This window comes from Pleurodeles waltl, chromosome 4_1 (genome assembly GCF_031143425.1).
Source record: "Pleurodeles waltl isolate 20211129_DDA chromosome 4_1, aPleWal1.hap1.20221129, whole genome shotgun sequence".
Lineage (NCBI taxonomy): Eukaryota > Metazoa > Chordata > Amphibia > Caudata > Salamandridae > Pleurodeles > Pleurodeles waltl.
In genome coordinates, this window is record NC_090442.1 from 261,136,909 (window position 1) to 261,164,625 (window position 27,717).

General features: G+C 43.0%; 1 protein-coding gene across 4 annotated transcripts in view; it reads right to left on the minus strand.

Moving 5' to 3' along the window:
• Window positions 1-27,717, minus strand: part of ARHGAP8 (Rho GTPase activating protein 8) — a 778,529-nt gene that overhangs the window by 327,528 nt on the left and 423,284 nt on the right. For all 4 annotated transcript variants that reach the window (XM_069228274.1, XM_069228273.1, XM_069228270.1 and 1 more), the window contains one exon: window positions 10,720-10,806. In XM_069228274.1, the coding sequence (XP_069084375.1) occupies window positions 10,720-10,806 (87 nt within the window). The remainder of the gene's footprint in view (window positions 1-10,719; window positions 10,807-27,717) is intronic.

Here is a 27,717-nt window from a genome sequence, read left to right on the forward strand (position 1 = left end):
CCCAAATTAACTTGTGCTTAACCTCTGGTAGCTTACATAAAGCAGCCAGGCTTAACCTAGAGGTAATGTGTAAAGAATTTATGCAGTAATAAAGTGAAAACACAAAACAAGAAAATTCCTACACCAATTTAGAAAAATAGAGCAAAATGTAATACATTATTTAAGGCCTAAATGACAAACTTCCAATCAGTAGAATCGGAAATATACAATTTTAAAGATTTAGGGAAAAATTGTGCCTAAAAACACAAAGCGCCAACTGTGAGTATTTGTTCGCGATGGACCGCCACAAAGTCACAAGTTCAGGCCAACCGCGATGGAGCACAGGTCGGATACAGGGACCAATTCAGGCCCAGTAAACAATGTACCTAAAATGGTTGTGGAGCATTGCCATATCCTGCAATAAGGATACGTCACATAGCAGAGGTTCAGAAGGGCTGCGGGAGCAGCAATGTGAGGTTCTGCATCGGCGATGTATTGCACAGATGTAGTTTAAATGGAGTCGTCGACGAGGCTTGTGAGGTGAAGTCCTGCATCGACGCCAAGGATGCCATAAGCAAAGGCTTGCAATGTGAAGCACTGTGTTGAGGGCGTGTCGTGCATAAGTGGAGCTGCGGGCCTGCGATGTGAGGTACTGCATTGCCGATGCATTACACAGCAGCAGTTCTGATGCAGAGCTGCAAGATGTGTCGTTCTGCGTCTGTTCTGCCCAAAAGACCACAGCTGGTCTGACAAAGCACCTTTAGGTCCACCTCCAAGAGTCCAGGACTGGGGTGACACCACTTGGATGGCAAGACTCACAGCAGACAGAATACAGGCGCTGGGTTCAAGGTGTCAAAAACCTAAGGGCAACAATGCCACGCCTTTGTTGGCATGTGCCAAGACGCCGATTTGGGTCACTCATACTGTCAGGAGTACGGATACATATATTACAGCATCCAAAGTTTAGACTGCTATTGAAAGAAGTGAACCTTTTACTTATGGGAAAATACTAATTGTGCACAATTGGAATACATATATTTCCTTTACGCTAGACAAAATATGAGTGGTCGTTTCTTTGGCTAAGGTGTACTTAATACCAGGAGCAAGCCTTGAGGAAATCATTGGCTGAAAGTATGTAAAGGCTGAATAGCATGAAATCTTCAATCATTGGGCTAAAATCTGAATAGCAATGATTATTGTTTGAAATCATTTAAATGTATGAAGTCACAATGGAAATGTGTAAAGAACATTTGTACCCTAAATTGATTATCCTGAATTGATTTAGTAAAAGAAAAAAATTATGGGCACCCTGATGTCAATTTTTTTTTTTACTTATCTATTTTCTTTTATTATGCAGTTGAATTGTTTTTTATGGCTATACTAAATACCAGATTAACAATAAGATTTACAATAATTGGTGCTTAGTGTGCTCCACTATTATTCAGTTTTGATATTAACTGGTCTGGGTTTTCACATCTTGGCAACAGATACATTTGGAGGGATGTGCAGAAGAGTAGAGTCATAGCTGAGTTCAAGGTGGTTGGAGCCGTTTCTGTCCCTGAGGCTCTGATCATGGTCCTGGGTTTACGGTGCAGGTCCAATCCTTTGCACTCGAGCAGCAGGGAAGCAGAGTAGCAGTCCATCTTGCAGCAGAGCAGTCCTTTTGAGTCTTCCGCAGGCCCAGGGGTGTACTAAAGAGTTTGGTCTGAGGCCCCAATATTTATACTTGGTTCCAGCTTTGAAGTAGGAGAAGGTACTGGAAGTTTACACCCCTAGAGGTGTTTGGAATTTGCTGCCGCCCGGCCGTGGGCTACGCTTCCCTGGGGGCACAAAAGACTGGTGTGATACCCTTTGTGAGTGTGCTGAGGCAGAGCTTTTGTGATGCATACGTGTGGTAGGTGCCAGCTCCTACCCCCTATCAAGCCAAAGGTGGCCCATCCTGCCAACACCTATTTTCCCTGTGTCCCACTGTTTGGGAGCAATACACAAAGGTCAACTGTTAACTACACCTGTTAACTACACCTAGTCACGTGACCCAGGTTTCAGGCATCAAATGATTGGGACAATAAAATGGGATTTTCAGAATTGTGACTTAAAATCTGACTTTGCCATTAAACAGGGATCTAAATTAAAATGATTTAGACACTAACTTCAACATTCCTACTTACTTCCAATTGACAGTTAACACTTATTAAATGTAATAAGTTAATCCAAAATTATCCAATGGGAGCGGTTAGGCCCTGCAGTAGTGATAAACACATTTATGAGTTTTTCACTACAAGGACATGTAAAAATTAAAAGTACACATCCAAACTTTTAAATACACTCACTGCACCCTGTCTATTGGCTCTTTAGGGGCTAACCTAAAGGTGATTTATATGTATTCAAAAGAATGGTTTAAGCCTTGCAAGAGGTTTAATTTTCCTGATCAAAAAGGCAGTCTAAAACTGCACATACTGGCTGCAATGGCAGGTCTGACACATGTTTAAGAGGTTACTTAAGTGGGTGGCACAATGAGTGCAGCAGGCACACTAGTAGCATTTAAATTAAATTACCTGGGTACAGGCACCATACGAGGGACTTAAATTAAATTAAATGTGCCAATTGGGTGTAAGCCAGGGATCCCACGTCTTAGGGAGTGAGCAAACGCACTTTAGCACTGGTCAGCTGTGGTAAACTGTACAGAGTCCTAAGAACAACAAAAACGAGATCAGCACAAATGCAGCAAAACGTTTGGGGGACAACCACCATAAGGCTGACAGGTCTAACACCAGTTTTGTGGTCAGTAGGCTTACAATACAATCACATCCAATTCGATTCTTTAAGGCTTGTTCTGATTTGCTTCTCTGAAATATTTGTGTTAATTAAATACCACTCAAACATGAACAAGTATTGCAGAATGTATTTTAATGAGGCACTGAAGATGTATGCCTTGTTTATCAGTTGCTGAAAATATCACTTATATCAACCAATCGAGATGGAGAGAAAATAAAAAAAAAAACATTCGGTCCTATGTGCCAGAGTGTACTTTTACAGGTTATTCCCAATTATTAACAGTAGTACTTTTGGAAAACTGCACCAAGTGCGTGCTTCCTGGCCCACAATGTCATGTGGCTTTTTTAAACAACTCCTAATTCTCCACAGCAGAGTATACTGCACAGTAGTAATAAAGCCTTCGGTGAAAATGCACATCGTTCCTCTGTGGGGAAAACAATTTTAACCATAAAGAAAGCCATTCCCCAAAACATGTGTCAAAGCGGGGGTGATGCAGTTTTCTTTCCTATCCTAGAAGAGTAGCTACCGACCATTTCTACGACAGAAAAAGGTCAGGCATAAGTTTGGGAATGCCCAAAAAAGTAGATCTTTATGGGTGTTCCAAAACATCCAACCCATACCACGCCTTGTAATGCTCACTTCCCACCATTTAAGTGGGATTTACTAATGTAGATTTCTGCACAGACATGGCTCCCATTCCGACTCATTGTTTCTTATCCACAAAAGGAGCGCTTTCATTAAGCAGCATTTTGCATTCTTGCGAGAGAAGGATCTAAACCATCCATAAAATTTAAAATGGGTAAGACACGTTTGTTTTTACCTTGATTCAAACAGGTGACATCAGATACCTTGTTGCTAGGGTACACACGTCAGGGGTTTTCTAGCTATAGTTGGTTAACTAGCGTTAAACTAAATTCAGAACAAATAAGGATCGCAAACACAGGAACACAAATAAACACGTCTGTGACCGGATATTATAACTCAGAATAATCGGAAAAAAGAAATAGAGAGTATAAATTGGGGAACATCTGGAAAACCGACTCTTCTCTGGGATACTTAGAGAAGCATAGGATGTACATGGGTATGTTAGCATCTGTCAGTCTTGAAGGTGGAGTAAAATAATTGGGACAACCGAAAGGTGCACTGCCTTTCAAGTAAAAAAAAAAAAAGCTTACTGTTAACAGTGTGCATACAGATTTGATGAATGACAGATTGACAAATAATGCTCTGATGGACGGAAACTGAATCCAAGTCTCGGGGGTTACATTTGTATAGCTTATGTCATTCTTGGAGGGAGACTGGATATGTGCTGTTCATGAGATTGTTTCCCATCATAAATGATACATATCTTGTGCGTTTTTTTCAACTAGAAGATCTTTTATGGGGAAAAACGTAGTTATATAAATAATAAACATATTTCTATCGACAAAGGGAGATCTTTTCAGTGATCTATGTGTTTCCGAATGTTCATAACCGTTTCCCCATAGTTGTCACAATGTCGCTGTCTCATCGAATTTGAATGCCTAAATATTGGAGAGATTCCTCCCTTCACTGTAGGAGAAAGTCTACATGAGATTTGATGGGTTGCACTGTGAGCCACAGCTAATGTGGCGCTCTGACAACTTACCAAAGTGTGTGATCAGGGTCTTCAATGGAAAACAGAACATCAATTACATACAGAGATACCAGTATTTGAAGTCCAGCAAACATCATGCCCGTCCGAATGATGTTCCTTGAGGGTTCATGGAAGGCCAGCGTAATCCCAAAACGTAGTCGTGAGCAAGGACTTCCCTGTCTTGTGGACCAAATAATTGTGACTCTTGACAAGATATAACCATTCACTCTCACCTATACTACTGTGGGCCAATGCATAAGTGTAATCCACTGAACTATCTCCTCTTCCAGACCAAGCAGTCTTAACACTGTGAATGTAAAGCCCTATCTTAATGAGTAGAATACTCAACAACACAGAACTCAGGATTGGTCTTGTAAAGGAAGCAAAACTGTCCTTAAATTATGTGCTGTTGAGCGTCCAGGGATGCTTACAGCCTGGTCAGAAAACACCACCCCCTACACATACGTAATAGTTGTTTCACAATTAGGACACTTATGTTCTGGATTATGGTTAAAAACAATGATGGTAGGCTACCTTCACTGTAACATGACCAACACAATCAATCAATCATTTGTAAAGCGTGCTACTCACCCGCTACGGTCTCAAGGTGCTGAAAAAAAGGGGGCGGGGAGGACTGCTACTGCTCAAATAACCAGGTCTTGAGGCGTTTCCTGAAGGTCAGGAGGTCCTCGGTTTGTCGTAGGTGGACGAGGAGGGTGTTCCAGGTCTTGGTGGCGAGGTGGGAGAAGGATCTGCCGCCGGCTGTAGTTCGATGGATGCGAGGGACAAGGTTGGCAGAACGGAGGTGGGAGTGTGGAAGGTGAGTCACTTGTTGAGGTAAGCAGGGCTCGTGTTGTGAAGAGCTTTGTGGGCGTGTGTTAGAAATGGGGTCTTTGGTTGGCAGTCAGGTTACCCCCTGTCCAAGCAAGGACCCTCACTCTAGTCAGGGTAAGTCACACACAATCCAAATTATCCTGTGCCCACCCTCTAGTAGCTTGGCACTGAGCAGTCAGGCTTAACTTAGAAAGCAATGTGTAAAGTATTTGTGCAATAAATCATAAAATAACACAATATAGCACCACAAAAATACACCACACAGTGTTTAGAAAAATATATAATATTTATCTGGATATTTGCAGGTCAAAACGGTAAAAGATGCAATAAGAAATTGTAAAGATATCACTGGAAAGTGATATAAAGTGTCTTAAGTCTTTAAAAAGCAAACAAAGTCTCTTTCAAGCACAAAGTGCCTGGTTGGAGTGAAAAATGTCCGCAAAGGGCCGCAGAGGAGGAGATACGTGGAAAATGGTGTGTGCGTCGGTTTCGCCCCTTCACACAAGGACTTGCGTCATTATTTTTCATGCGGGAAGACGTTGCGTCGATTTCCGGCACGCAGACAGGTCTCCTCTTCGGGTTGCAGGGTTTTCAGACGCCCCGGGGTCTGTGCGTGGAATCCTGGGCTTGTTGACCAACTGTGCGTCGTTCCGGTGGGCGATGCGTGGAAATTTCTCCCTCACGGCAGGCGCTGCGTCGATTTCCCCTCTGGAAGTGGGGCGGCGTTGTCCAGGCGAGCCGTGCGTCGAAGTTCTGGTCACACCGCAGGCACTGCGTCGATCTTTTCTCCGCAAAGTCGAGCGGCGTCGTTCCAGTTCGGCAAGCGGTGAATTTTTCACAGAGGAACAAGCTGTGCGTCTAATTTTTCACCGCACAAGGTGTCCAGTTGCAAGAGAGAAGTCTTTTTGGTCCTGAGACTTCAGGGAACAGGAGGCAAGCTCTATCCAAGCCCTTGGAGAGCACTTCTGCAGCAAAGCAAGAGAGCAGCAAGACAGCAGGGCAACAGCAAGGCAGCAGTTTTCTGTAGAAAGCAGTCAGGTGAGTCCTTTAGGCAGCCAGGCAGTTCTTCTTGTCAGGGTGCAGGTTCTGGTTCAGGTTTCATCTCCAGGAAGTGTCTGAGGTGGTAGGGCAGAGGCCCTGTTTTATACCCAAATGTGCCTCTGAAGTGGGGGAGACTTCAAAGAGTGGCTTAGAGGTGCACCAGTTCCTCTTTCAGTTCAATCCTGTCTGCCAGGGTCCCAGTAGGGGGTGTGGCAGTCCTTTGTGTGAGAGCAGGCCCTCCACCCTCCCAGCCTAGGAAGACCCATTCCAAATGCAGATGTATGCAAGTGAGGCTGAGTACCCTGTGTTTGGGGTGTGTCTGAGTGAATACACAAGGAGCTGTCAACTAAACCCAGCCAGACGTGGATTGTAAGGCACAGAAATATTTAAGTGCAGAGAAATGCTCACTTTCTAAAAGTGGCAGTTCTAAAATAGTAATATTAAATCCAACTTCACCAGTCAGCAGGATTTGGTATTACCATTCTGGCCATACTAAATATGACCTTCCTACTCCTTTCAGATCAGCAGCTACCACTTCAACAGTATATGAGGGCAGCCCCAATGTTAGCCTATGAAGGGAGCAGGCCTCACAGTAGTGTAAAAACGCATTTAGGAGTTTTACACTACCAGGAAGTGTAAACTACACAGGTACATGTCCTGCCTTTTACCCACACAGCACCCTGCTCTAGGGGTTACCTAGGGCACACATTAGAGGTGACATATGTAGAGAAGGGGGAGGTTTAGGCTTGGCAAGTACTTTTAAATGCCAAGTCGAGGTGACAGTGAAACTGCACACACAGGCCTTGCACTGGCAGGCCTGAGACAAGGTAAAGGGGCTACTAAAGTGGGTGGCACAACCAGTGCTGCAGGCCCACTAGTAGCATTTAATCTAGAGGCCCTGGGCACATATAGTGCACTATACTAGTAGGGAATTACAAGTAAATCAAATAGTCCAATTTGGTGTGATCCAAGGTTACCATGTTTAAAGGGAGAGAGCATATGTACTTTAGCACTGGTTAGCAGTGGTAAAGTGCGCAGAGTCTAAAAACCAGCAAAAACAGTGTCCAAAAAGTGGAAGGAGGCAGGCAAAAAGTTAGGGGTGACCACCCTAAGGCTGTCAGGTCTAACAGCGTGGGTGAGGAGTTTGAAGGTGATCCTCTTGGTGACGGGAAGCCAGTGTAGGTCTATGAGGTGGGCTGAGATGTGGTTGCGGCGTGGGATGTTGAGGATGAGGCATGCAGAGGCATTCTGTATACGCTGTAGTTTCTTCTGGAGCTTGGCCGTGTTTCCGTAGTCCAGTCTGCTGCTGACAAGGGCGTGGGTGACCATATTTCTTGTTTCGTTGGGGATCCATCTGAAAATCTTGCGAAGCATGCAGAGGGTGTTGAAGCAGGAGGATGAGACGACGTTGACTTGCTGGGTCATGGTGAGCGATGAGTCTAGGATGAAACCTAGATTGAGTGCGTGGGTGGTGAGCGTTGGTGCGGTTCCTAGGGTGGCTGGCCACCAGGAGTCGTCCCATGCGGAGCGGTTGGAGCCAAGGATGAGGATCTCCGTCTTGTCCGAGTTGAGTTTGAGGCGGCTCTTCCCCATCCAGTTGGCGATAGCATGTAGTCCGTCGTGGAGGTTGGTTTTGGCGGTGTCCTTGGTGAGTGAGAGGATCAGCTGGGTGTCGTCGGTCTAGGAGACGATGCTGAGGTTGGGGGATCGAAAGATGTTGGCGACCGGTGCCATGTAGATGTTAAAGAGAGTAGGGCTGAGAGAAGACCCTTGGGGGACGCCGCAGATGGTCTTGGTGGCTTCTGACAGGAAGGGAGGAAGGCGGACTCTCTGGGTTTTGCCGGAGAGGAAGGATGTGATACGTCCAGGGCCTTGTGGCAGATCCCGGCGTCGTAAAGGCGAATGCAGAGGGTGTGGTGGCAGGTGGTGTCAAAAGCAGCTGAGAGGTCCAGGTGGATGAGGGCCACGGTCTCGCCTTTGTCGAGCATGGTCCTGATGTTGTTGGTTGCGGCGAGGAGGGCGGTCTCGGTGCTGTGGTTCCTGCGGAATCCGGATTGGGAGAGATCTAGCGTGTTGTTGTCCTCCAGGAAGCGGGTCAGTTGGCCGTTGACTATCTTCTCGATGACCTTCGCTGGAAAGGGATGGAGGGAGATGGGTCGGTAATTCTTGAGGTCATCAGGGTCCGCTTTGGGTTTCTTTAGCAGGGCGTTGACATCGGCGTGCTTCCCAGTCTCCGGAAAGGTGGCGTCTCGAAGGAGCTATTGATGATCATACGGAGTTGTGGGGCGATGATGGGGCTCGCTTTGTTGAAGACATGGTGGGGTCAGAGGGGGATCCGGAGTGGATGGTGCTCATGGCTTTCCTGGTGGCTTTGTCGTTGATGTGGGTCCAGGGGAGCAAGAGGCTGGTGTGGCTGGGTGCGTTGGGGTTGGTGGTGGCCGAGGTGGTGGTGTTTCCTTGCAGTTTTCTATAAGGGGAATGAAAATGGATGTTGTTCAACTGTTGGCAGAAATGACTGCAACCCTTTCACCACTCTACCACTGCTAGTTTAAAAAGATCAATGCAACAATGTTGACAATTTATCCAAGTTAGAATGATTTGAAGTTCCAGTTTAGGCTAAATGTCACAAGCAGCTTCATTCACCACACAAAGCTCTCTCATTATTACACTACTAGACTGGGCCATTTTGGCATTCAGCTTTAGAAGGTGACTATCTGCTGACAACTGAAATTTTCAAAGAAGGAACCTTTGAGTAAAATTTATCAAAATATCAATGTCAACTAATTGTGATTTAGATTTAAGGCAACCTAAAAATGTTTGTAATACATGGCAAAGGAGACAGCTGTCATGCCCTGCAGAGATGTAAGATCCAGCGGAGCAAATAACTGTATTCATGAATTTAATATCAGTGCACTCTGCTCACAGAACAACCTCGACCTCATGAAAAACAGTTGAGGATCATTCAGCGGATAAAAAGAAAATTATGCTAAAGGATTGGTAAAAATGATACAACACTGTAGGTTCTTCGTAAAAGAGGAAGACAGTTCCTAATGCTGGTTACACCATCAACACACGATGGAGTCAGAGCAAAAAAATAATTTAAATTTTGGACTTTACAAATGTAAAGTTTCTTTGCTCGCGAGACCTCTATTGACCATGCTAGATGGTCAGACATTTGTTTGGATAAGGATAAAGCAGCAAGACTAGACTTCAACTCCCATGCCGAGACCATATGACACCACACCCAAGGGAACTCCATTAGTTCAAAATACCTAGAGGGCCACACTTCAAACTCCTCGGCCACACTTCAAACTCCTCACTCACACCTACAAATCTCTCTACAACACAAGACCTTTGCCTACCTGAACAGTAACCAACAGTTCACCAACTTTCCAGACACATCCACTCTGCCGGTCTCTCATTACCACACACCCCATACATGCACAAAAGCAGAAGAGAGGCGTGCACCTTCTCATACCTGCCACTTAAAGCGTGGAACGACCACCAAAACACATCAGAGCCTCCTCTCTTCTGGACTTTCACAAGAAGCTGAAGAACTGTTTTTTCAAGTAGCCCTCTAGAGCTGGCCTTACACGCCTGCAATGGAGTGCCTGGACACCCTCACAGGTGATTAACACACTATAAATACACTAACAGCATAACATAACACAACACAACATAACATAACACAAGTGTTAAAGTTGGGAACTAGGGGCAGACATCTAGCAGAAACTATATGAATAAGGACATAAGGCTGCATAAGAGAACTGGAGTCCCCTCGGACAAAAACTGAATAGCTGAGCCCATTTAAAATGTAAAATATTAAACAACAAATGTGAAGTTGTTGTTTATAATGTGTTAAAATGTGCTTAATTTGCAAATGTACTCATTGAATAATGATGTAAATTGATGGACTGAAATCAAATTTAACAATTGTTATGTTGATGAATAGGGCCATAGCCATCTCGACGAATATATCATAAGGAAATGATGAACAGCGGTCTCAGACGTGTTTTGATACCCATGCAAGTGATGGCATTACCAGAATGTGGGCTTTTTTAGGTTGACATATATAAAGACCAAAACCCATAAAATAATGTAGAAGATGGATGCAAAGGAATTGCACTACAGAACTACAGGCCACTAAACCATCACGGTTCGCAGCCCACTAAGAACATCAGTCATTGTTCTTCTGAAACTGGCATTCAGGAGTAACACTGATAGGTGGCTGAACATACTTATTGACAATCTTCACAGACGTATTTTTTGTTTAACTAAAACGTTCCTGTTGTATTGTTTGTGTCATTTAAACGAGTTCCTAAAATCCATTTTCCCTTTTAATTACAACAGTTCCTTTAAGGACAGTACTAAGAGCTAAAACCATTACAGAATGCACTGGCCTTTCGATCAGCTGTTTCAGTACAGACTTCTTATCAACATGAATGGCAATATTATAGCATCCTGTCGGTACCCACCTTATGAGAGGCTTGAAGATATTCCATAGCACTTTAATGAAGTTGGTCGGATGGACAACATAGAGGGCCTTCAGATTTTTCTTGTACCTAGAGAAAAAAGCATAACTTTGTAAATGTTTTTCATGCACGACAAATGAAAGTTGTAACTGAATGCATGACAGACTGGCTTCCTCATAGCCAATTATAGATATTCTTTTCGGCTGTAAGAAAGATGCATACTGAAGCGGCGGATGAGGGAAAGTGCAGTGAAGGCCACTTCGAAATCAAGGCGCGCGAGATCAAATGACAGCGCTGCCATTACCTTCCTGGTCAATGTCTGGGCTGTTTAGCAGCGTGTAATGGCTGCAAAGCACTGCCTTTCCGAGTGCACATAATATCTTCTTCCATTATCCCGAAGCTTTCACTTTGAACCTAGCTGTGCTAGCAACATCAATGACAAAATAAGTTTATATTTTTGGGATCACAAGATTTGTTTCAGAAGCTGCTATTAAGAAAATGAAAAAAATACGAAAAAAGGATTTTACATATTCAAAAGCAGATTATTCTGCACAATTGATTATGGCTTTAATGGGTAACAAAAGTTCAAGCTAGTTGTGCCTAAGAACATGGACACAACATACACTGCCCGACGTTGATGCATTCAGTCACTGCTGCGATGATGCAGATTCAAATAGTCACAACGTCACTATGGATTCATGAACAGGCCAGCCAGACATTCCACCAAAGGGGATGAAGGCTTTGGGGGTGCTTTCGGAGTTGGCCCGGCCGCTCTTCTTGCCCTGTGGCTCTTGTCCATGTCAGCCAGCATAGCCACCCACACCAGCCCACACATCTGCCGAAAAAGCCGTGCAAGAGAGGCTGTTTCATGTTAAAATATTGAGTAAAAAACACACTTGTGCGCTGAGAGTCACCAGCTGCAATGCATGTGTATACTTGTACCAATACGCATTTTACTTTATTCTAATTTCCAGGTTGGATCAGGGTGTACGGGAAGCCCTGTGGTGTGGCAAGCGTGCCACCAGCCCTAATGTAAGCAAGGAAAAATGACCTTCATCCTCTGGTTTGATAGTTTAAAAGATTACAATTCAGGTGCAGTGCTGATCCCCCACCCCTTGGGCTCCAGTTCCACTGCACGTACTGCATTATGGAAGTATGCACCCTGTACCGCAGGTCCGCATCTAAGAAGCTGTTGGTGTCAATTTTCAACCTGGCAGCCCATCTGTTGTCAGCAGCAGACAGGCTGAGCAGTGAACTACAGAGAGGGGCGAAGAAGCGGCAAACAGGACTGTGGACATACATGGAGGGTCGTTTTCCATTTCTTCTATTTACTACTTTTCGAATGGACATGTTGGCCTTTCAGGCTGCTGCTGTTAAACAAATGTTGCATGTATTCTTGTTTAAATAGTGCCGCAAACATTCATGTTTTGCCGTCAGTGAGTAAATATATATAGATGTATTTACGCGTGAATATGTACATTGTGGCATGATTTACCACAAATATGCAAAGGCACAGGAAGTAGGATTGTGGGGGTGGTGTTCCACCCCCAAACTAATCATGCTGGAGCTCAGAAGGTGAATCAGCAATAAAGATGCCTTTACGTTTTATTTTATTTTTATCTTGTAACATTTGCTGATTGTTTGAAGACAGGTCAAACGTCAGGCTATATCTTCTGACAAATTGCTGCTTATATGCAGACTGGCATTTACTTTTCTTATCTGATTTTGTAAAGAGAACAATCGGACAATTTTGCTCGGGTACAAGTCGTGGGAAAGGAACGTTTGTAGGATGTCAGTCTCAACTACACCATTATACGTAAGTACTTGCAAATTAACTGTACAAGTATTCCAACTTATATCAGTTGTGAAGAAAACACAAATGAAGTATTTTTTCAGTAATTCTGGAGTATGATGAGAGAAAAGATTTTAATAGGATCAAAACACATCAAGTGCTCATTTTGGCCATATGCAAATGATAAATATTTGCTGAAACCCGGTATTCACACATTATCATCGGTGCACTATGTATCAGTAACACTGCATGTCATTGCAAATTTTATGCCATTTTCAATGGAAAATCTGCTGTTTTCAAATAAGAGTGCACTACTAAACCATGCTTTAATAACATATTTGAAAAAGTGTACTCCACAATGCACCATTGGCAACATACCACATCCTTACCATTCTCCTGCTGTATATATGGGGCTCATTTGCCATACTTGTTCTAAGAGAGACGTGCACATTTTTCTCAATGGCTTTGCCTTTAAAGATGTAACCTTGATGGTAGCACCCCCACTCTGAAAATAGTCCCAGCACCACTGCAAATAGGTGTAAACATGCAAAAAGTACAGATGAATGGAATGCTGAACAATATCAAGCATTCAATCCCCACCCACCCACAGTCACTGACCTGGGCCTAAATCCATTGTGTTTTTTTGCTCACCACCCATTCCAGTTTGGACACAGCCATCTGCAAATCATTCTTGATACTGTTCCCCATGGGAACAGACCAGTCCAAACTGCCAGGTCAGGTCCTTCCCAGACTGGAAACAAGTACCCTGGGACTGTTTTCGGGTATCGTCCCTCATCAGCCAGGATAGCCTGAAACCAGAAGCACAGTGAGAATGGGGCCCACTTTTGGACCCACTCGTCCACAGAGGGGGAAAAATGCAAAAAGAACAGATGACTGACAGAATGCTGAACAATGTCAAATATTCACCCCCCAGTCACAGATGCAGGCCTAAATTAGTTGTTTTTTTGCTCGCCACGCCATTCCAGTTTGGACCAAGCCATCTGCAAATCAGTCTTGACCCTGCTCCCCAGCTTCCTCTCCTCTTACACACTTTTTCTTCAACTGCGTCTATGTACCAACCAGCTTCCACATGTCACACTATTCCAGTTTGGACCAAGCCATCTGAAAATCAGTCTTGACCCTGCTTCCCATGGGAACAGTCCAGCCTGAACTGCCAGGCCAGTTCCTCCCTGGACCAGAAACAAGCATCCTGGAACCGGTTTCAGGTATCACCCCTCAGCAGTCACATTAGCCCGTATCCGGTTGCATAGCAAGCACGGGACTCACGTCTGGGCATACCATTCCCACTTAGGGCGACAAATGCAAAAAGAACAGATGATGGACAGAATGCTGAACAATGTGAAACATTCACCCGCAGTCACAGATGTGGACCTACATCCACTGGTGTTTTTTTTTTTTCTTTGCCACACCATTCCAGTTTGGACGCAGCCATCTGCAAATTAGTCTTGACCCTGCTCCCCAGCTTCATCTCCTCTTACACACTTTTTCTTCAACAGCATCTGTCTACCAACTGGCTTCCACATGTCTCTTTGCAAGCTTGTTGGAACTGTATTCCAACTCACAGACATAATAAAAAAATGAAAGGTGCACTCAGTTTGAAATGGAAGTTCGTCCCTTGTCATAACTGATGTCCTTAAACACTGATTGCTTGTATATTTAGCATAAATGTATTTCCATTTAGTTACACTCAACTGCCCTATGTACATATTCATTAAAAACATGTCTCCCAGAATATATTAAAGCTTTAATGTAACAGGACATCTTCACTTCACAGTATAACTGAATATTATAGTATATAATGGAAGAGCAGCACGTTACATTCATTTTAGGAGGAACCCTACTTATGGCTGATGTACTTGCAAGAATCAAAGGATATTCTAACGTGTAAAATGTAGCTTTGGGTCATTATGATGAATATTCAAAATTGAGAACACCCGTCTGACGAACCTAGGCTGCTCATCTCCATTTTGGAGATTTGCCATAATGACAAAATATTTTTAAATGAAAATCTAATGATTTTGTGTTGCAAAATATGCCAGATTCAGGTTGAAACCCCAGGGCAGTAATATACAAAACACTAAAACGATAGCAACTGTAAGAATATTTTGTCTTTTAAAGAAGGGTGCAGAGAAGGAGGCAGAAAAGAAAAAAAATACGAGGTGTGGTAGTTTTTTTTTTTTTTCTTTGACCACTGCAACTCAGAAAGAAAAAAGCATAAAGAAGTTGGAAAGGGAGCAACAGAAGAAGATAGCCAGAGATACAAAGGATAAAAACAAAAAAGAAGAAAGGGGAGGAAAATGGTGGCAGGGCTTGGGGCACAAAAAAAAAAAAAAACTGGGGTACAAAGAGAGGTAAACAGAGGCAAGTGGGGCGTGGTTAAATAGTTATGGGTGTATTGGGGAAGGGAATGTTAAAGCAAAACACACTAAGTGGAGAGTAAACAAGTTGCAGAGGGGACCGCAATCTTAAAATACATTTTTTTAAAAAGTGTGGGTGGCATAGGGAGAGGAAACCGGAAGTGAGGAAGCTTTACGCGTAGGGATTTGATTAGGTGGTAAGTGGAAAAATAGAGGATGGATTGGCAGGGGTGGAGAAAAAAGAAATAATGGAAAAACAAACTAGTTTTCAGAATCTTCTTAAGTGATGTGTGTAATTTTAAACATGCATAGAGGTCTGGCTGAATGTAGTGCATAACACGGTGTTTGAATTAAGATACAGTGCACATGTGTATGGCCCCTATCTGGCTGCTGTGGGCCTCCTGAGGTTTGATCAGGCGGTCATTGAGACTTTGCAAGCCCCACTGCCATTGGAGGAACAGCGGGACGCGATGGGTACACTCTCCCATGCAAAGGCTACCAGTGGAGATGGATTCCTCGCTGAGTATTATCAAGCTTATGCTGCGACCTTGACGCAGCGATTGCTGGAGGTCCTTTTGGAGACCCGGGAGAGGGGTATATTGCCATGCTCCATGAGGAAAGGTGAAATCTGTGTGCTCCTTGAGCCGGGTGGCGATGAATCTGACCCCTCTACATACTGACCCCTCACAATTATCAAATCAGGCACCAAGATACTATGTAAGGTGCTTTCCATGCTCTTATAAACACATATGGTGATAATGGTCCATGAAGACCAGTGTGGATTCATACCAGGACGTATGTTGGGTGGCATTTCAAGACTTGGCATATTAGCACATTAGTTAAATCTTATCCAATCATGCCGCTATATGGCAGGTTACAAACATCTAAGTAAAACCAGTAGGATAGGGTTGTGTGTTGAAATGGGATTAAGGCATATTTAACCTTTGCCTTAATTTGCATAATTTGTGCCAAAATGTTCAACAGTCATTGTCATGTACATCATTTAGAGACAATGTAAAATAAAAACTAATTTATTAAAGTGCCATTTCTTGTGTGTTTATGTACTGACTTGAGGGGTAAGGTGCAGGACTGTAGGTATACTACCTATTAATGAGACATTCCCTGACAGCTTAGCAGGACACTGCTTTTCATTACAGCCTAACCTGAGTAGAAGAGTGAGAGACACCTGCCATTTCTTCTTTTCTTTGAAAAGGTTGTGTTACTTGGCCCTTTCTGCAGGGTCAGCTCCAAACGTTTTGCCTTGACCCTCCTATTTTCCAAATCTGTGTTTGTGTCAACACCAGGACAGTGCGCGCTCTACGGGCATCTAGAATGCAAAAACCCAACACTCGCAAGATAAAGTAATTTATGCATTGTGATGATATGTTATTGTTTAACCTTTTGCATTGCAGAATTCCATCCAAAAGATTCATTTTTAAGGTGCTTATAAATACTGTACATTTACAATGTATTGCTGCAGACATTCAGAGTGTGTTAGGGTGTGGTCCCTTTCCAGGGCCTTCTGGAGACTTTCCCTGCAACATGCCTGGGCGTGGTTCTAGGCTGGGCCAAGACTCTATAAAAGAGTCAGCCCAACTTCCAGTGCTCACTATTCAGAGGTCCCGGTGCAGAGCAGCAGCTTCTTCCTGAGCTCCTGTCCCGGCGGCCTATTTGGATTTTCCAGTCTTCTGCACTCATCTCTCATTGGTGATCACTGTTTCCAGGCGGTAAGACGGTGTTTGGACATTTCCCAACACCGTAATTGAGAATCTTCATATTCTTGATTTTAATTCTTAAATGAATAACAGATTACTTGAGCGCTGCCATTTTTTGACATTTGTATGGTGGTTTGCAAATAGGGAGGACGCGCAATTTATTCAATAAAGATTTGACTTCGTTATTACATTGTTGTTCATTGCGCGCTGATATTTCTTGACATTTACATGATGTTTTACGAGTTGGCAAGACGTGCAACTCGTTTCATGAGCATTTAACTTTGTTGTTCATTGCGTGCTACCTTTTCTTGACATTTACATGGTGGCATTCGAATCGGCGAAATGCGTGATTCACTTCTCGTGTGTAATTCATGCTGTTCATTGTGCGCTACCATTTTCTGGCATTTGTATGGTGGCATTTGAATCGACAAGACGCGCGATTCTTTCCTTGAGTGTTTTTTCATGTTGTTCATTGTGCGCTACCATTTCTTGGCATTTGTATGGTGGCATTTGAATAGACAAGACGCGCAATTCTTTCCCTGAGTGCTTTTCATGTTGTTCATTGTGCGCTACCATTTCTTGGCATTTGTATGGTGGCATTTGAATCGGCAAGACGCGCAATTCTTTCCTCGTGTATAAATAATGTAAGTTACTGTGCGCTACCATTCTAAGACATTTTTTTGGAAGCATTTCAAGTTGACACGTCACATGATTTATTCCTTGAATCTACGTTGTGTGATTTCATGGTGCACAAACCTCTATGGTGTTTAATACTCATATAAAAATCTGCAATGTGCGCAATTTACTTCCCAATGTTTTTTTCTGAGATGAACCCAACAATACCAGAGTTCTAGATTTAATGCTGTGCGTTCCTGATATGTATTCCTAAGAGGAGATACATATGGTTGTTTAGAAATTGCTCAGAGTGTTTCCTGATTCTCATGCTAAAGAAAATACTTGAATCTGAAAGTCATATTTAACTTTTCCTGTTTCCTTCTCAGGTATTCGGTCATCTAAAGTCTAGTCAGTTTTAGGATTATTCTAGGGTTGTTCATGTTTTTCGGAAAAGACGAAGCTTAGAGTTGTAGCATGGTACTGATTTCATGAGATGTAATTTTGATGTTGTGTTTTAACCTTTTGCTTCCTATAGGTCTCCTTCCCAGCTGTTCCCGTCCTAATCCCCTTTTCCCCACTTGGACTCTCTTAGACTCTGTGATAAATCTAATCAGAGTATTGGAGCTGTCTTGTGGTGGAAGTGTTGGGAACGTGCACGGACCCCGAAGATCTGGTGACTCTGACAGAATAGTGAGCCCACAAATTATTATCCTCCTGGTTTGTGTATGTTCTCAGCATGGCCACACTGGACGAGCTAGTCAAGGCTATCACCCAGCTCCAGTTAGAAGTGGTATCATCAAAGGATTTGACAAATAGTCTAGCTGAGAGGGTGAGTCAGTTACAGAATAAGGTTGAGAAGAAAGAACAAAGTCCCACAGGTGTGTCTTGGCCAGGTACTTCTTCTCAGACTTCTGGAGGTAGTCCGACTAACATTTCCCTCAATGTTCCTTCAGCCATTCCTTTAGCTTCCCCAGAACGCTTCTCAGGTGATCCCATGAAAGCGCAATCTTTTCTGGTTCAAGTGGAACTTGCCTTCACCTGCAGACCACATACTTTCCACGATGCCCAGTCTAAAGTAGCTTTCTTGTTGTCATATCTGTCTGGAGATGCAGCTACCTGGGCTATTCCTCTTGTGCGTAAAAATAGTCCCCTGTTGTACAACTGGAAAAATTTTGTTGGTGAATTTGAGAAAGTTTTCGATCGTAGAACTGTAACACAGTCAGCGGATCGTGAATTATTAGACTTACGCCAAGGGAATCAGGACTTCGTGTCATATTTAGCCAACTTTAATCGGCTGGTCGCAGAGACATCCTGGCCTGAAGAAAAACAAGCGGCCTTGTTTTACAGGGGACTCAAAGAGGAGCTAAAAGACATCTTAGCGCAAATCGACCCACAACCTGCAAACTGTCAAGATTTAATAAACCTTGTCTTGAGGCTTGATCATCGTTTAAATGAACAAAAAGGAACACGTAAAAAGACTGAAAAACATTCTTGGCATGCTCATGATAACAAAGACTCAAGAACTCCGAGAGCAAGAACGCCAGAACCAATGGAAATTGGAACCATCAGGAGACTTTTGACCAAAGATGAAAAGGACCTAACCAGAAAAAATGGGCAATGTCTCTATTGTGGGCGGAAAGGTCATTTCGCCAAAGATTGTCCAATCAAAACAAAGAGCAAGCGAGGCCCTGTTCAGAAAGTTGCAATCAATGCATCAGTTGAGTCGGAAAATCTAAAGCACCCAAGTTGCAGAGAAGGGTTGCTCTTGGGTGTCACCGTGGATCCTTCACAATCCAAACATCTAAAATTGGGAATAAGAGTTCAGGTCAAGAAAAAGACCTATTTCAAGAAGGCTCTAGTCGACTCTGGGGCTACCGGAAACTTTGTTGACGCCCAATTGGTTCGTGCATGGGGGATCTCATGTACTGAAAAGAAGACTCCAGAAACCATCCAGGCAGTTGATGGAAAACTCTTGACTGGAGGTTCGATAACTCTTCAGACTGTCCCCTTGACAATTTATGAAGGTAAAAATCAAAGAAAGAAACATAAAGAGGAATTTATCCTTGACGTGATCCATGCTCCCCAGTATGGGATCATCCTTGGCTTGCCATGGTTAACTCATCACAATCCAGAGATTAATTGGGTTGAACGAAAGATCGTGTTCTCATCAGTGCTATGTAAAGAACATTGTCTCCAAAGGACTCAAGAATCGGAAGTTCGCCATTCTTACATAGCTACCGCCACAGAGAAAGAAGTTCAGTTGCCCAAACAGTATTCGTCTTATGAAGATGTATTTGATGAGAAGGAAGCAGAGAACTTACCTCCTCATAGATCTTATGACTGTCAAATTGATCTAGTCCCAGGGGGGATACTTCCGAACTGTCGTGTGTATGCCCTGTCAGAACATGAAAATCAATATTTACGAAAATACTTGGATAAATTCTTAGAGAATGGTTTCATCCGCCCCTCTAAGTCTCCCACAGCTTCTCCTTTGTTTGTTCCAAAAGCGGACGGAGAGCTTCGAACTTGTATCGACTATAGGGGTTTGAATAAAATCACCATCAAGAACAAATATCTTTTGCCTCTAATTCCGATCTTACTGGAACAAGTAAAGAAAGCAAAAATCTACACGAAGCTTGATCTTGGAGGTGCTTACCATTTGGTCAGAATGAGAGAGGGTGACGAATGGAAAACGGCATTCAAAACAAGATATGGCCTTTTTGAATACACCGTCATGCCTTTTGGTCTGTGCAATGCTCCAGCAGCATTTAAATTTTTCTTAAATGACGTTCTTAGAGAGTACCTCAATATCTTTGCCATAGTTTACATTGATGACATTTTGATCTACTCAGACAATGAGAATTAACATGTTCAACATGTCAAGAAAATTTTGAAGGCCCTTCGTAAACACCATTTATATTGCAAGCTAACCAAGTGAGAGTTTCATGTTACCACAGTTGAGTTTTTAGGGGTTATCCTTACCCCTCAAGGTATGGTGATGGCAGAAAGGAAAGTAAAAGCCGTATCTGAATGGCCCATCCCAAAAACTGTTCGTGATGTACAATGTTTCCTGGGCTTTGCAATTTTTTACCAGAGGTTCATCAATCATTTCTCCCAGACAGTGGCTCCAATTACTAAGTTATTAAGAAAGAAAGAAAAATTTGTATGGTCCCCAGAAGCAGACCAAGCCTTTTCAACTTTGAAAGAAGCTTTCTCCACTGCCCCAGTCTTGACTCATCCAGATGCGGATCGACCTTTCATAGTGGAAGCTGATGTTTCAGATGTGCAGATAGGAGCAGTCTTGTCACAACGAAACAAAGACACTGGTCAGCTTCATCCTGTAGCTTACATGTCTCGGAAGTTGAACGAAGCCGAACAGAACTATGTCATTGCTGAAAAAAAGCTTCTGGCGATTCGTGACGCCTTTAAAGAATGGAGACATCATTTGTTGTGAGCTAAATATACTGTCACAGTATATACTGATCATCGCAATCTTCAATTCATGAGTTCTGCCAGACTTTTGACTCCTCGGCAATTACGCTGGATGCTGTTTTTTTGCAGAGTTTGATTTTGTGGTAACATTCCGGCCTGGTAAAGATAATCGCAAAGCTGACGCCTTGTCCCGCCAAGAGTCTACCACATTGCCTGCAGTTCAAACCTCCAGAGCTATCATTGCTCCTGACAAGGTTCTATGTATCATAAAAACAGAAGATTTCTTTGAAGACATTCGCAATTCATTCACTGTTGAAAAATGGCAGACGTGGGCCCAAGCAGATCCGAAAAAATCAATCAAGCAAGGATTACCCTTTTACGATGCTCGTTTGTTCGTGCCCACTACCAAACTTCGCAAGATAGTGTTTCATTGGTTGCATGTTATACCTACAGCAGGTCACCCTGGTACTCCTAAAACTCTTGAATTAATCCAACGCTATTTTTGGTGGCCTACCTTAACAAAGGATGTAAAAACAATGGTAAACAACTGCGAAGTCTGTGCTCGCACTAAAACAAGTCATTCAAAACCAAAAGGGTTGTTACACCCACTCCCAACCCCAAGTCGTCCGTGGGAACACATCTCTTTAGACTTTATTACAGGTCTGCCAGTGGTTCAACAGCATTCAGTAATTCTGGTGGTAGTAGATAGTCTCACGAAATATGGACATTTCATTGCCTGTAAGAAATTACACACCTCTAGTGAACTGGCAACTATCTTACTGAATAGAGTGGTTCGTTATCATGGACTGTCAAAAGTGATCCTCTCCGATCGGGGATCGCAATTTGCCTCCAACTTCTGGAAGACGTGGTGTAAAACACTCCAAGTGACATCTACCCTATCTACTAGCCACCATCCTCAAACAGATGGTCAAACGGAGAGACTAAATCAGACTTTGAAGCAATACCTACGTGCTTACGCTGAAAAAGCACTTAGTTCATGGACATCAATGCTCTGGTTAGCTGAGTTAGCCTACAACAACTCCTTCCACACTTCTACCGGCGTTACACCCTTCTTTGGTTTGCTTGGCTATCATCCTGACACCTTGCCCATCACAATTCCTCAAGAAAGCTCTCTCACTCCAGCTGTGTCAGAAATCATTCAACATTTGCATCAAACTCAGAAATCGATTCAACAACATTTAGAAAAAGCCAAACAAAAATACAAAAAGGATTATGACAAGAAACATTGTGAGGGACCGCAGTATCAACCTGGTGACAAAGTGTGGCTTTCCACAAAACATATAGATTTCAAGACGAAGCACATGTTCAACCCCAAATTTATAGGTCCTTACACTGTTCTTCAGCAAATCAATCTTGTGACCTATAAACTACAATTGCCAAAATCATTACGGATTCATCCAGTGTTCCATACTTCCCTCTTAAAAAAGGCAGTCCAAAAGGTCCGCCCTCATCCAGCTCCTGTTCTAGTACAGGGGGAAGAAGAATATGAAGTCAAGAAAGTGTTGGACTCTAAACTGAGAGGGCGTAACCTATGGTACTTAATCTCATGGAAAGGTTATGGCCCTGAAAGTAATTCATGGGTTTCGGCATCTGATGTTCATGCTCCAATACTTGTGAGACGCTTTCATCGTCTCAATCCAGATAAACCCGGCCCTAGAGCACGCCTGGGAGAGGGGAGTACTGTCAACACCAGGTCAGTGCGCGCTCTACGGGCATCTAGAATGCAAAAACCCAACACTCGCAAGATAAAGTAATTTATGCATTGTGATGATATGTTATTGTTTAACCTTTTGCATTGCAGAATTCCATCCAAAAGATTCATTTTTAAGGTGCTTATAAATACTGTACATTTACAATGTATTGCTGCAGACATTCAGAGTGTGTTAGGGTGTGGTACCTTTCCAGGGCCTTCTGGAGACTTTCCCTGCAACATGCCTGGGCGTGGTTCTAGGCTGGGCCAAGACTCTATAAAAGAGAGTCAGCCCAACTTCCAGTGCTCACTATTCAGAGGTCCCGGTGCAGAGCAGCAGCTTCTTCCTGAGCTCCTGTCCCGGCGGCCTATTTGGATTTTCCAGTCTTCTGCACTCATCTCTCATTGGTGATCACTGTTTCCAGGCGGTAAGACAGTGTTTGGACATTTCCCAACACCGTAATTGAGAATCTTCATATTCTTGATTTTAATTCTTAAATGAATAACAGATTACTTGAGCGCTGCCATTTTTTGACATTTGTATGGTGGTTTGCAAATAGGGAGGACGCGCAATTTATTCCATAAAGATTTGACTTCGTTATTACATTATTGTTCATTGCGCGCTGATATTTCTTGACATTTACATGATGTTTTACGAGTTGGCAAGACGTGCAACTCGTTTCATGAGCATTTAACTTTGTTGTTCATTGCGCGCTACCTTTTCTTGACATTTACATGGTGGCATTTGAATCGGCGAAACGCGCGATTCACTTCTCGTGTGTAATTCATGCTGTTCATTGTGCGCTACCATTTTCTGGCATTTGTATGGTGGCATTTGAATCGGCAAGACGCGCAATTCTTTCCTCGTGTATAAATAATGTAAGTTACTGTGCGCTACCATTCTAAGACATTTTCTTGGAAGCATTTCAAGTTGACACGTCGCGTGATTTATTCCTTGAATCTACGTTGTGTGATTTCATGGTGCACAAACCTTTATGGTGTTTAATACTCATATAAAAATCTGCAATGTGCGCAATTTACTTCCCAATGTTTTTTCTGAGATGAACACAACAATACCAGAGTTCTAGATGTAATGCTGTGCGTTCCTGATATGTATTCCTAAAAGGAGATTCATATGGTTGTTTAGAAATTGCTCAGAGTGTTTCCTGATTCTCATGCTAAAGAAAGTACTTGAATCTGAAAGTCCTATTTAACTTTTCCTGTTTCCTTCTCAGGTATTCGGTCATCTAAAGTCTAGTCAGTTTTAGGATTATTCTAGGGTTGTTCATGTTTTTCTGAAAAGACGAAGCTTAGAGTTGTAGCATGGTACTGATTTCATGAGATGTAATTTTAATGTTGTGTTTTAACCTTTTGCTTCCTATAGGTCTCCTTCCCAGCTGTTCCCGTCCTAATCCCCTTTTCCCCACTTGGACTCTCTTAGACTCTGTGATAAATCTAATCTGAGTATTGGAGCTGTCTTGTGGTGGAAGTGTTGGGAACGTGCACGGACCCCGAGGATCTGGTGACTCTGACAGTTTGTTTGCTTTTAGGAGTCTGTGCACTATACTAATTCTAACCAGTGCTAAAGTGCTTACGCTCTCTACTATAATCATGGTGAAACTGGCTTACACCCAATTGACACACTTAATTTACTTGTAAGCCTCTAGTAAAGTGGTACAACTTGCACACAGGACCTGTAAATTAAATACTACTAGTGGGCCTGCAGCACTCATTGTTCCACCCCTCTTAAGTAGCTTTTTAAAATATGCCTGCCATTGCACCCCATGTGTGCAGTTTTTAACTGTGAAAATAAATATTTTGCCACTCCTAAACTTTCCTTTTTAATATATACAGGTCACACTTGGGGTACAGCCTACACAGCCAAAAGGGCAGGGAGCAGTGTATTTAAAACGTTGGATATCTACTTTTAACTTTTACATGCTCTTGTAGTGAAAACCTCTTTTAATTAGTTTTTCACTACTGCAAGGACTGCCTATTCCATGGGATAACACTGGATACATTTATTACATGTAATAAGTGGTAACTTTCAATTGGGAGCAGGTTGGAATCTCGAGTTTGGTGCCTAAAGAATCACAATTTAAAACCCTCTTTAATGGTAGAGTTGGATTTTAAAAGTCACAATTCTGCAAACGCCTCTTTTAGAAAGTTGGTATTATCTTATCCTAACCATTCGGTGCCTGCAGTTTGTGTCCTAGGTCACATGGCTTGGAGTAGCTGGCAGTTGGTCTTTGTGTATTGCTACAAGACAACGAGACAAAAGTGCATAGGTGTTGGCATGACAGGCCGTCTCTCACGTCATGAGGGGGAGGAGTTTTCACCTACCACACATGCACATCGCAGAGGCTTTGCCTGAGAACACTCACAAAGGAGTTGACACTAGTCTATTGTTGCCCCAGACCAAATGGGGCTAGGGCAGGGAGGCAGAAAATTCCAAACAACTCTGCGGTGGAAACATCCAGAACCTTCTACTTTGAAGTGGGCACCAAGTATAAATAATGTACCCCTCAGACTCAACTCTTCAGTACATCTCTGAAGCTAGGGAACACCCAGGCTGACTGTGCTGCTCCGCCAGGACTGCTACTCTGTTGCCCTTCTGACCTACTGCCTGAGAGGTAAGGACTGGACCTGCATCTTGATCCCAGGACAACCAGAGTGGACTCAAGGGCTAGTTGGCTGTCCCCCCAATAAGAGTCTCAGGGACAGAAAAAGCTCCAACCATCTTGAACTCAGCACCTGGACTCTACCTGCTGAGTGTTACCCTCGAAGTGGTGCTATCCCAGTCCTTGACCCTTGGAGGTGGGCCTGAAGGTTGTCTTCCAGCTCAGCTGTGGTGCTGTAAGCAGATCTGATGCAGCACGACATCACACAGCCACATCGGAACCGCTGCAGAGCGATGCATCCAGACAATAGACCTCGCATCACAGTCCCTCAGCTTCTTCTGAACAGGGCGATGAGTGATGCATCTTCGATGCAGGACTTCACACTGGAAGCCGGTCATCGACGCCATTCTTGACGAGAACACAGAACTCTGCATTGCAGTTTCCTCAGAACCACCGCTGCGCAATGCAGGATCTCACAAAAGTCTGAAAACCAAGATTTAAAGTACATTTTTCAGCTGCCCTAATTTGGTTCCTGTATCCGGCCCGCACTCCATCACTGTCATCATCCGGCTTGACCAGATAACTACAGTTGGAGCTTTGTGCTTCTAGGCACTATTTTCATTTAAATATTCAAAATTAAATATCCCTAATGCTACTGCTTGGATTTTCGTTGTTTAGGTATCAAATAATTTATTAAATGTTAATCTATTTTTCTAAATTGGTGTGGAATGTTTCTTGTGTTGTGTTTGAAGTGCTGCATAAGTACTTTACACAGTGCCTCTAAGCTAAATCTGACTACTTTCTGCCAAGCTACCAGAGGGTAGGCATAGGTTAATTTGGGGTTGCTTGTGACATCATCATAACAGAAATAACGGCTGCTTCTTAAGTAGGTTTTCACCCCTCTAAACCAGTATCCTAGATTACAACAGGTTGTATTTACCGTTTGGTGTTTAGGGGATCCACTGTGATCTCAATTAATTGGGACGAACACAACAGAACAACATTAACAAGCTTGGCTGTGCCAACCTAGACATTTAAAGTGAAACATGTGGAAACTAGTTTAACTTAATATGGTCATCAAAACCATTTTCTTCAAGTATGTTTTTAATCAATTTCACATACAACAGCTAAATCCAACAGAAGCCTGAAGAGAGCTATGAAGGCACTATTAGAACCTTCTACACAAAAGCATTTAATAACAAAGGCTTTATCTTCAAAATCTACCGAAACCTAACCAAACCACAAACCCATCATTGCTTTTCCCTCAACCACCTCCAATACAAACTCTCTGAGACTGGCTCAATGACCAACTGACAGACTCAAAAACATGACAGATTCCCCACCTATCGCCTCCATTTCCCCCTACTAATCCATCTCAATCACTGTATACAAGCTTGTCAAACCTTGCCACCACTGACATCACAGAAACAGAAAGAGCCATAAAAGCCATTGAGAAGAATGTTTGTTCCACCACTTCCTCATATATATGTCCTGTCAAGGATCAATTAACTGGTCACAATATACATTACCCACATATTTCCGTTACCTAAATCTACACTTGTAAATGCCAGATAAGACTGGTGGGTCTACTCGTACTTTAAAGGTTTACTGCTGCTGAGGCAGAAGCAGGACCAGAGACTGGAGCGTCAAAGACACTCCAATAACTTGCTCATACAGACTAAAATACAGGGACATGTGTACAATGTAGGTACTCAAGGTCCACAAAACAAAAGTACATGGGTCAAGTTTGCAAATCTAGAAGACATAAATCAAAAACACAATATGCCTCTGGTTGTTTGCTGATGGTCAACATTATTGATGTACTACACACAAAGTTAAGAACCCAGAATCCTTTGTCCCACATCTGGCATAATTAAACTGTCAACCACAACACCTATTTGGTGGGAGAGGTACAGAGAGGGAACAAAATCAGATTCCCCAAGAAGATTAAGCCATAACAATGAACCAAGGTGGAGAACATGTAGTGTCTTCAAATCAGTAGCCTTAGTTGCAATGCAAATCAGAATAAGTGTGGAACTGGGTGGGAAGTTTCATAAACAGGCAACCGGATATGTGACAAAGGTTAAAGGATGCATGAGTGAAAAACATACTGCCCACTTCCAGCATATCCTTGATTTCATGGTGTCTAGCTGGAATTGCCAGAAGAATGGAAAAAACTCCTTCCTACCCTAAACGTCGGCGCGGTGAAGAGACCGATGCCGTTGCCGCAGAGCGCAAGTTAAAATATTGGATCATGTGTACAAACGCGAACCGAGCTAATACCTTCTACTATCAGTGGCATATTGGAAAGTATAATCTAAAGCAAACCCTAAATTAACCTGTGCTCCACCCTCTGGTAGCTTGGCACACAGCAGTCTGGCTTAACTTGGAGGCAGTGTGCAAACGGTTTATGCAGCACTTCAAGCAGTAATACAGTCAAACCACAACACAAAAACACTGCTCCAATTTAGAAAAATAGTGTACATTTTAATAAATAAATACATCAAGACCAAAATGACAAAAATCCAGGCAGTAGACGGAGGTATGCAAAACGTACAATTTCAGAGAAAATTGAAACACAAAGTACTGAGAGTACACAGGTGCATGATTTACAATCGCTCATCTGATAGATCTTTTTAAGTTGACTGAGGTGCCCAGGGAGTTAGCAATAATACAACAATTAAAGTTTTTCGTGAAGCCCATTTGGCCACACAATAAGGACCAGGAACCGGTGATT